The 11,437-nt window shown below is 43.4% G+C and overlaps 1 protein-coding gene across 9 annotated transcripts in view; it reads left to right on the top strand.

Annotated features, from left to right (window-relative positions):
* Positions 1–11,437, top strand: part of SH3TC1 (SH3 domain and tetratricopeptide repeats 1) — a 99,233-nt gene that overhangs the window by 38,611 nt on the left and 49,185 nt on the right. For 6 of the 9 annotated variants that reach the window (XM_025195221.1, XM_014527228.2, XM_006017013.3 and 3 more), the window contains 2 exons: positions 1,547–1,832; positions 5,513–5,587. The exons of 1 other annotated variant lie outside the window; for it this stretch is intronic. In XM_025195221.1, the coding sequence (XP_025051006.1) occupies positions 1,592–1,832; positions 5,513–5,587 (316 nt within the window). In that variant the 5' untranslated portion in view covers positions 1,547–1,591. The remainder of the gene's footprint in view (positions 1–1,546; positions 1,833–5,512; positions 5,588–11,437) is intronic. 2 more of the 9 variants (XM_025195223.1, XM_025195227.1) reach the window with 2 other exon arrangements.

The following is an 11,437-nucleotide window of genomic DNA, read 5'->3' as shown; positions in this document are numbered from 1 at the left end:
CCTGGCAGCACCTGCTGAGTCGGAGCGTTATTTTAACAAGTGCTGGGAGCTGGGGTGGGTGGGGCAGCCATTGCCGGGCTGGGAGAGCAGGCAGGGGAGGGGCCTGGCCTGGCTGATTTGAATTGCCAAATTGAATTGGGACAGTGATTCGAATTGGCCGAATCTGAATCCGAAGCGAATGCTAGCCGCTTCACTCAGGCCTACTGCGTATGCCACAGGTTGCCCACACCCAATCCTCTACTTGAGTCAGGATTGTCCCTATCCACATCATCCCACCAAGTCCCCATCTGACCGATTTCTAGGACTACACAATCAAACCTGCTGCTGCACAACTACCAGCACCAAAAGGACCCTAACCTGCCACAAGTAAAACAGCAGGGTGATATTGTCAGTGTCCCACCACTGCAAGAATTGTTCAAATGCATTCAAGACATTTGAGTAAAGTACATTAGGTAGATATTAATATTTCCATTTTACATATGGAGAAAATTGAGACAATCTCTGCCCTATTCAGTCTTCTCTATTTCCTTCTTTTTTTAGTTTAGTTGGTGATTTCCTAATAACTCCTTCCCCCAGCCCCCCTCCCCCCCCATAAATTAACATGATAGGAACAAGAGATATACCATTATTGATTAGACAACGGGTCCACCTAGGCACAGTATCCTGTCTTGCAGAGAGCAGATATTAAGGGAGAATGTAGTGCCTGATCTATCGCATTGATCGCTCTACTTATGTAGTGCCGTAGAACCTGGGTGCTTCATAGGGTTTGATTCCTAACTCCAGGCAAATATAAAGAAGTTTGAATTATGCAGGGGGATTCAAAGCCACAGCAAAGAGCTGTGTGGGACTGCTGATATACTCCAGTTATTTGCTGTGGTTTTAAATCAGAAGGTGCCCTTTGACTGAACAGGACCCGGGCTGTGTTCTAGCTGAGTGGAGAAAGGGTGTCTTTTTTAAATGAAAGCTTCACAAACAGTTTTAATTTGGCAACCTGCTCTGCATTAGATACATTGTAAACTAGCTAGATCTGAACGATCCAAAATCTGTTGCATACCTTATTCCTCCAACTTCTCTCTTATCTGTTGGCTTGGTAATTATTTTGAGCAGGGACTGTCTTTCTTCTATAGTTATCTCTGATCTTGGTTGGGGCCTTAGCACCACCTGTTATAAATATGAGGTGGGAAGGATAGTCCACTGGCTACCATTACAAAGCCTGCATTGAACCTGTCATGTGTCTGCTCCAGATCAGGGTTTGGCGGGGAAGAGTGGAATCTGATGCTGGGGGATGGTCATAATCCAATATATTGTTCAATTGCTAAAGATGGTACAGTTAGTGTAGTAAGCTACAGACAATCATTAGATGGCTGGCACTAATTTTTCCTCATCCCCACCTTTCTCTCTTTATCAGAGAAAATGCCATCTGTACAAGATCTCTCTACTGAGATGAATGTGACTGCAACATTTTGCTTGTGCACACCATTCTGTCAGGTGCTTTATATATTAAAAGCATAATCATAACTTTGGGTTTTTATTTTTATTTTCCTAGAAATTTGACAGGCAGATCCTCTAGCAGCTGCTGGAATTGCAGATTATGGAGCTTTCTGCACTTAGAGCGGAAAGCAGCTCTTCTGTTCCTGGGCTTGACAGTACTTCAGAGGAAAAGGGATTCCCCAGCACTGTTCCGTGTTTGGAGCAGAAACAAAAAAGCCATGGAGAAGAAAATAAGCAGCTGTTGGAAAGGAGTACATCTGATTGTGCATGTTTGGTAACCAATGCTTTCATGCCCACAGCAGTTAGCACAGAAAAGGAGGTGTGTTTGCAAGGGCAAAATGGTAAGACCTCTATAGCTTCTGTTTTTTTGCTTTGGCTACTTCATTTTGTTTGTTTCATTTTTTGTTCTGCCCAAAAAAGCTTTTGTATTTTTTCAGTCATTTACATTTTCCTACAATGTTTTTATAGTTGTTTAACTGAACAATACAAGTATATTTCCTTTGAAGAGCTGTATGTACTCTTATAATAAAAAAAACCTAGACAAATAGCTCATTTTGGTTACATTTCTTTAAAAAAAAAAAATGGATACCTTAACCCAGAGGTAAACTAAGATTAGAATAACAATTTGATTGATAATGACCAGCCTGGGTAGTAAGATCTGAAGGCCCCAAGTAGGGGTGAGCAAAATGTGGCCTGGGGGCCGGATGTGGCCCACCAGGCCATTCTACCTGGCCCGTAGGGTCCCTAAAAATTTTAGAAAATTTAATATTTATCTGCTCTGGGCTGCCTGTCATGAAGCCATCGATGTCTTACCAAAACTCAGTAAGCAACCCTCTGCCCAAAATAATTGCCCACACCTGCTTCAGGGCTAGGGACAAGCATTTAATAAGCCTAGGCCTGAATTGATTCAATCTTTGCAGGTTAGTCTAACCTGGCTAGGTTAAATCACTTTGTAACTGTACAGGCATCCCAGACATGCAGGCACATGCCTGCAGTGTCTCAGGCAAAAAGCTGGGGGTGCTAGAGCCTTCCCTTCCACAGAACTGAGCTGAAGCAGGGGGTGTGTCCAGGCCTGGCAAGATGCTCTCGTTAGTCCAGCAGGGAATTTGATTTGTTTATCACCCCCATTAAGAAAACACAGGGACATTACCAGCTACCTGTTGAGTCTGTCTTTATTCTGTCTGCCATAGCAGGGACTGTAGCCAGCATGTGGTCTGCTAGCTAATACACAGACACCTCTCCACAAGGCTTAGCAGGGAGTGGTAAGGGGGAGGGCAGGAGCAAACGGCTCTTTTTAAACAGCTTTTCCAAAGAAGGACATTAAGCTACCTGTTGATTAGCTCCAAAAAGCCCGTTGGCCTTGGTCGTCTCCTACAGCATAGACTGTAGCCAGCATGTGGTCTGCTAGCTAATGCTGAAGTGTCTGCGTAAGGCAGAGGGGAGGGAAGAATAATCTCTGCTTACCAGGGAGAAGCCAGGCAAAAGCTGCTGTGCAAGTCTCTGCCGAGCTGCAGCCAGGGAGCAGTGGGGAGGGGCCAGCCCTGCTGTGGAACAGAGAGCATGCTGAGGGTTTCTGGTTAATCTTAAACCAGCAAGGGGTCTGGGACAGACGCTGTATAAACTGGTTTGACACAAATCAGTTAAGTCTGATACTACATTCAACCTGGTTTATCTCAAATTGGTTTCAGCCATTTTCAAACCAGTTTATATGCACTGAACATCTGTTCTGTTACAGGTTAAATGATCAGAAACTGGCTTAAAACTGGTTTATGTGTAATGTCTGTCCCTAGCCTGTATGACCCACTAAATCTGGTGTTCTTTCTCAAAAGGACTTTCTCAAAAGGTTATGTGAACTTATTTCTCTAGCATCTCCTTTCTAGTTAAGCAGCCCTCTCAACTTTTCTTGAAGTTGAAAATGATAACATGTTGTCATAATCCCAAGAATGGCTCGTTTCATGCCTGTGACTAACCACAGTAAAAGCAGAACTAGAGCTGGACAGGAATCACAGCTGGGACAGGAAGTGTTTATATTTAGGATAATAATAGTCATGAAATCTGGTCAGGCCAGCATTGCAGTTGCAGTGCAGCTAGACTTAATTTGAACTGGAAGGTATATTCAGTGTTGTTTAGTAAACTTTCCTGTTCTCTACCCTCCTTCTCAGCATGATGGAAAAAGGAGGATGAAGCTTTGCAATTCCTTTAGGTAGAGTGTCTCTGATATTAAAAGTGACTGATTAATGGACTAATTTGGAGAGGGGTTTTAAATGGTAGATTTTAGTTAGTTGAAGGGATGCATAAATGCTAGTGATCAGACAAACCTATTTGAAAATGCATTAACTGTGTAACACAGTTTAAATTCTACACTGCTTGCTTAGTGTCAAGCTGTGTCATCAGGATGAAGACACAAAGTGAAGGACCCCCGCAAGCCAGCACTGGCTGGTATGTCTGGAAGAAGGGAAATGAATACATTCCATCTCTGAAAATTTGGGGAAATCAACCTCTGAAGAAGATGATTCTGTGATATCCAGAAGAGACATACATAGGCATCGTCTGTCTAATTTGTAGTTATAACACCTGCTCCCACTGTATTATCTTTTGATCTTAATGGATTGTTTTTTGCAAGATAACTCATGTAGTCAACACCACATTGTGGAGAGACACCATCCATAATGTGTATCCACCTAAGGTGTGGCAGACTGGTGCATGGGGGTTCCACAACTACATAGGGCCTGAGGAAACCCGGCTGCTGCAAGTACTGGGAAAGCTTGTGAGATAACTGTCCTCTAATTCCTACTTCCACTTAACCTGTCAGTTATGGAGACTTAAATACTCACAAAGCTTGAGTTCAATCAGGTCTAGTTGGTATTAAGCAAGTATTGTATTCCTGTTCCCGCTGCAGTGGGAGCCCCTTGGCATCACACTTCTTTCCATGCCATTGTATTCAGGTTGATTTGAAAAGGTTAGAATGAAAGAAATGCATCTGTTCATTTGCTGTTAACATTTCCACAGATATTTTATTCTAGTTGAGTTTCCCTTTAAAATGCTGGTTGAATCTGGCTTTCTTCTGTTCTTCATGTTTACATAACTAATAAGTAGGGAAATCCCCTACTTGTATTGTATGCTTATTTAGTTGCTTGCCTTCATGTAACACGAACAGATGCTCTATAGAGAAATTGCTGAATAATAATTTTTTTGCCATGTGCTACTGCATATTGCAGCTGCATACATTTTCTTAAGGGGGAGAAATGTTTTCCCTGTACAAGTGTTTCAGTGTAGCTTAAAATGGCTTCAGAAGGATTATTTTTTAAGAGTTATTTCCCCTTTCCCTTCCTCCCTGTTTCTCCTTATTTGGGTGGAAAACCCTATGAAAAAAATGAAAATTGGCTTGAGAACTTTCTCAGATTCCACATGGGCAGGAGTTTTGAATCCCTCAAGAGAGAAATCTCCTTTTCTGTTTGTGAGTAGAGTGGGTTAGAAAGGATTATGCTATCAGAAAAAATATTTTTTCAAATTTTAATAAAAAAGGGGAATCTTTAACTAAATTTTCCACTTGCTTTACTCATCAACATTTTGAATTATTCAGTTTGTAACAAAATCATATAGAAGGAAACAGTTCAGAATTGCATCTGGGATAACTCCAGTTAGGCATATTGACTTGGTAATTCAAGATCCTTTGTCAATTTACCCTGGCTGAGGATACGAGCTATGTTGGCATGTAGCATTTTGGCTCAAAGAATTAAAATCTGAATACAAATCTTAAAGCTGGGAAAGCTTCAGTTACCTGAGATATCATAAACCTCCTGAGGTTCTTTTACTGAAAAGAGTGAAATGGAGACTATTGAAAGTTGGGTACAAATACTCCCCCTAACAATTGAAGTACAGCTTGTTCATCACAAGGAAACAAAAATGGACATGCACATAGAGTACTCTATAATTCACGGCAAAAGATTTAAAGCTTTCTGTTTTGTGAATTTGGGCTGATTATGAAAATGCCTCTTACCAGCCATTCTGTTTGTTACAGACTTTTCTAAGAATGATAAACATTCAAATATCAGTTCAAGAATAATGTCAAGTCCAGCTGAGAGTATTCCAACAGGTAGGCCTATTTCTTTTGTTACAGTTATCCAGATATACATTTTTACCATTTACAATTGCTCTTCAACTGAACTGTGAGATGATTGTAAATGTTTGCACACCTTCAGATATCAATTTTATCACAAGTCTCATCTCATTTCTTTTTCTGGTTTATTTTTTTTTTCATGGAACATCTAGTGGCACAGGACTTGTTGAGAACTCCAACTTTCATTAAATAAGAAAAATAAATCACTAACCCTTATAAAGAAAGCTTAAGCTTCACCATAAGGTTTCAGAAAGCAGGAGCTGAATAAAGGAACCTAACATTGCTTTGAAAATCATATGACACTAACCATGAGATTTATTTTTATATGGTGTGTGCATATAATGATTTGTTTTAACCCTTGGGGTAGTAACAGTGAATCCATTAGTAGGCAATTAGGAATATTTCTTGGGCAGGTAAGCATACAGTCTTAAAATTTAGGTGAATTGAGCAGAATGCTGTGTATTGGGTTCAATGAATTGAAAATATTGTGTTTCTCTTTCTTTTTTTGCTTGTTTAAATTTTTTCCCCTTACATGTGAGACAAAATATATAGTCTGTGATATGTTGTTAGAATAATTTGTATTAACCCTTTATGTTAAAGGGTTAATTTTTTGGAAGTTTAAATAGTAGTGTATGCTTGTTTACCCTATTTTCAAGCAATATAGGTACACGTTTTCAAATAATATAGGCACATAAATGAATAAATTGATTAGTTCTATGCTATTTCAAGCTATTCTGGGGTTTTGGAGGAAGTATTCTGCTGTGGGCTAGAAATCTGAGTTTGTGTTCTGGGCCAAATTTTGGCTCACTTTGAAGCTAGATCTAGTAAAACATTTCAAGTAGAGTTGCACCAACACATTGGTCCGATTTATCGGATCAGCACCAATATAAAGAAAATTGATTGCATGAGACATCAAGAGCCACCACCCTGCACCCCCATGGACGAGCCACGGCTCCGTTCCGTGCCCCGCCTCGGCTAGGTAGTGCCTGCTCTAGCCTTGCCCCCTTCCCTCTTCCCTCCCTGTCCACCAAAACAGACTGACCAGCTGCATGCAATTGGATTGGTATCAGCCGATATGCCTCCTTAAAAATTGGCTATCAGTATTGGTCCCCAAAATCTCTTTTGGTGCAGCCCTACATTCAAGTAATTAATTTCAAGCAGGTTAATAATCCCACTCCTTTCAGTGGGACTATTTAAATGCTTCATTTTTAATACTAGGCTAGTCTTTTACTAAGTGGACCAGAGTGCTCTGCACTTATGATGCAGAACACACAAATGCTTATAGAAATGTTCCTATTCATTTCAGTGGTTCAGATCAAGTAGGTCAAAGAAATAATATGCTCAGTGTTTGCAGGGAGAAGTGTGTTTTTTATCAGCTATTAACTCTCTAGTTTGTAACAGGAGCAATTTATCAGGAATATTGGTTAATTAAAAGACTAACCATAAACTCTAGAATTGACTATAGAAAGATTGTTCATATGTAATAGATGATAAAATTCATTATTAAAATTTACAATCTCTTAATTGCTTAAATCATTGGTCCTAGCTGCAAAGGAAATGAGTTGATCAAAAATGGTAAAAACAAATAGCTATCTACACATTTCTGGTCAAAGCATGTTCAGTTTGTTTTTTGGCTCTAACATTTATAATAAGGTTAATGATCGTCAGCTAATAAATGATTATTAATTACATTGTCCTGTTCTGAGGACTCCTTTGTCCTGACTTCAAAAGGATTACATTTAATTTTGAACCACAAATGCTCTGATACATTTAGGAAGCAGCTCACTTAGAACTCTTAAGAATCATAGAAGTTTAGAACTGAATGTAAAGATATGCATATTTTACCAGATTGAAACCACTGGATGAAATGTATGGAAGAGAGAATATTTGAGGTGTATATAAAGGAAAGGATAAGGAAAGGTTGGGGTATTTGCTGCAGTGCAACATGGTGCATTGCCCTAGCACCTTACAATGTGAATTCTTGACAGAAATAGTTTACTGTGGCTTTTCAGGAAGGTATTACAATCAGTTGCATCATATTAATCAGTTATATACTTTATTAGTCAGACGAGAATGTTCTTTTTCAATAAGTTGGCCTCTTCCCATGGAGTTAGGAATGAAAGAGTTTCTCAGCAAGCTGCTAGACAGGCTTTTATTGATTCTGTATGTCTAATGAGATACAAAACCATGGCCTTGGCCATATAGACTATTTAAGGTTCTGTTGTGACCACGGATACAAAGTAGGTAGCGCCAATCCACCTTTTTTCCAGCAGAATGTGTGGTTTCTGGCTAAACAGTAGGCCTGTGCGAAACGGCACCATTCCATTTCGACTTGTATTTCGACGGAACAGAGTTTTGTTTTGAATTTTGTTTCGATTCAAAACTGCTGTTTCGTTTCATTTTGTTGAAACAGTTTTGTTGTTTTGATGCTGTTTCAGCGTTTCACCCATAGGCTATAATGTGGAAGCTTGAAATGGCCTATAACTTTGTCATTTTTGGCTGATTTGGATGAACCGTGCAGAACTGGTAGCCCCTTCTGAGGGCATGAAGTCTGCCAAGTTTCAAGGAGGTAGGTGAAGGGGTTTGAGGGAAACTGCACCCCAAAGTCTTGAAAGCAAATATGATGTCACATGTATGTGTTAAGCCACAACAGGGTCAAACGTGCAGGCATGCTAGCCCCTGCTGAGGCTACAAAGCCTGTCAGCTGTCAAGGAGATAGGTATAGGGGGACTCTAGGTTCTGGGGCCCTGCACCTCTAGCTGCTGACAAACAAAACTCATGTCATGGGTGCTTGTGTGTGTGTGTGTGTGTGTGTGTGTGTGTGTGTGTGTGTGTGTGTGTGTTTAGGTGCACTTCACTGGCACTGGGGCCTCTACACAACATGGTAGTGTGTCCCAATAAGGGGTCCTCCTCCCCTACAGCCTTAGTCCGGTACACCACTGTAAAGAGCAGTAGGTAAAAATAACTTAGTGACTCAGCAGTCAGCACCAACAGCATCTCTGGTAGCCTAGCCACACTGTCAGAGCCTTTCTTTTTATAAGGGAAGTGAAAGCAAGAAGTAAAGATGCTGTGTTGGATATATGTTACTCATTGTGTGTGATCGCTTACCTTGTGTTTATATGTTTATTATGAAAAAAACTGGCATGGTTAGAGAAATATATCTTAGGAAACTTTTGGGTTGAAAAACACTGTCAGGCTGAGGAAACACCTGCAGTTGTTGTGCCTACTGGTCCTGGATGGATGGAATAGTAAAGAAGCCAGAGGCTGGCCTGGCATGCAATGCAGGCAAGAAAGCCAGTCAGTGAAAATGGAAAGGGGGGGGGGGGGGAGGGGAGGGGAGAAGAGTGATGTAGCAGTTCAGACGAGAGTGCAGAGGTACCTGGGGAGTCAGGTGTCCGGCAGGTCAGTGTGTCAGAATTCCACTGTCTAATGTATATTGAGTCCGTGAGTTGTGTACCTAGGAGGCTGAAGAAGTGCAGTTCATAGGCCTGGCTCTGAAAAGTGGTTTGTACATTCAAACAGACACCTAGCCTCATCACCAGAACTGAAGCCAACTTCCTACAGCTCAAAACACAAAACCTGCCAACTATCCCCAATACCCCACAAACTGTACACCAGAATCTATCAAAGACGACAAAACCCAACCACCTGTGGGGGCACATTCCTAACCAAAAAACACTCTGCCTCCAGTCTCTCAGGCCTGATCCTGAGAGGGAATAAATTACAAAACAATTTTCACAGCTGGGCCTATGAACTTCACTTCATCAGCCTCCTAGGTACAGAAACTCATGGACTCAATATAGACTGGAATTCTGACACTGCGACCTGCTGGACATCCGACTCCCCAGGTACCTCTGCACTTTTACCTGCATCATCACCCCACCCTCCCCTTCCCCCCCAGCCTGTCCCTCACCCCCGGATGCCTCCATTTCCATTTTTACTGACTGGCTTTCTTGCCTGCATTGCATGCCAGGCCAGCCTCTGGCTTCTTTACTATTCCTTCCATCCAGGATCAGCAGACATACCAACTGCAGATGCTTCCTCAGCCTGACAAAGGGTTTTTCAGTGCAAAAGCTGGCATCCCAGGCAGCTAAACTGAGCTTACCTGGAGCCTCACAACTGCACTGCAACCAGCAAGCCTCAGGCCTGTCAAAGATATGACAAGTCTGGGCTTTCTTCAACCAGGACAGTGTGTGTGCATGCATTAGCTGGAGGCTATAGTGCCTCCTACCCACCTTTCATGAGGGGATCATTGGTCCTGGCATTTACAGGGCTGTCGTGCCACCAGCAGTCCCACCAGGCCTCCCTACCCTGGCAGGGTGCAGTTTTAATGGTCATGCCCAGGACCTGGGGCCTCCTCCTTCCCAATACCCCAGCCAATACCTCCAAGTTTGTACTGGCATGGGAGTGAGCTCAGCAGGGACATGTTCTTGCCCTGCTGACTGGTGATGCAGTGTGTGCCCCCTCCACCTGAGAGCAGGCCAATAGCTGGTTTTTAAAAAAATGAAAAAAGGAAATGGGTGCGGACGGAGTGAGGAGGATGACATGCAGTCCATCTGCACCTGGAGCTTAGAGAACCCCAGCAGTGGGAGGTTCACCTTCAGGAACACCAGCTGCTCCACCAAACCAGGATCCAAGCAGGTACGGTGGGGTGTCACTACATCCACAGCAACGCTGAACACCCTCTTGCTTGGATCATTGGTCAGCGGACAGGATAGGTGCTCATGGGCAATTGTGGCCAGATCCAGCCACATCTGGTTGTGGCTTGCCTAGTAGGCCAAGGGGTTGCACAGCAGCAGCTCCACATCCTCAGCAAGATAGTGCTCACGCCTTGGTGGCTGCCTACCTGCCTGATGGTGGGGCCTGGTGGCTCTGGAGCCCACCATAGAAGCCATGCCCTTGGCCCACATTGGCAGTGACTATGGTGGAGGACAAGACTGGCTGGTGGAAGGCGTGCTCGCATGGGACAGTGGATCCCCCTGTTCCATGTCCCCCAGCCTCTGCCGTTCTGCCTCCCTGATTTTCTTTACCAGTGCCTCCATCCACTGATTCAGCATTTTGGCTGTTGCATGTGGTGCCCTTCACCCTTGGGTCACATGTGGCAGCTAGCACATGGACTGTACTAGACCACAAGGGATCAAGCCATTTCCTGGTGCCCTCCTTCAGCTGCCGCACCAGTGTCTGCATATCTGGTGACAGTGGCTTGCTCCAGCCAGGAACACTGATCCACTGGAAGCTCTCCATTTGGCTCTGAAGTTCCCTCACTACGGGGATCGCCTGGCTCTGAGGCTAAGGAGGGCATTGCCAGTGCTGAGGGTTTCAGTGACCTCCAGGAAGGGCTTGAGGACCACCAAGATCTGGGAGATGGTATCCCACTCACCTCTGTTCAGGGGGCCGCTGATCCCTATCTCCCTGAGCAAGGCCATCTCATGGATGTCCTTCTGTTGCTCCACCAGCCTCTTGAGCATCAGGTATGTGGAGTTCTACCGAGTCTTCACATCCTGCATGATTTTGTTCTGCAGAATGTTTAGCTCTGCATGTTTGTCCCGCAGCATCCTGCCTCCCTTGATGCTCCAGTAGAAGTGACCTGCCACCTTCCTGCATTTTGAAATTAGCATGCTGGTGCCATCATTGAAAGCCCTGTCCCCCTCTGAGGCATCCCTGACAACAAGGTGCAACTTATGTGCCACACAGCAGCATCACGAACCACCAAATTGGCCAACTTGGCCATATTCATAGATTCATAGATGTTAGGGTCAGAAGGGACCTCAATAGATCATCGAGTCCGACCCCCTGCATAGGCAGGAAAGAGGGCTTGGTCTAGGA

This window comes from Alligator sinensis, unplaced genomic scaffold (assembly GCF_000455745.1).
Source record: "Alligator sinensis unplaced genomic scaffold, ASM45574v1 scaffold421_1, whole genome shotgun sequence".
NCBI lineage: Eukaryota > Metazoa > Chordata > Crocodylia > Alligatoridae > Alligator > Alligator sinensis.
This window is presented reverse-complemented; position numbering and strand designations above follow the sequence as displayed.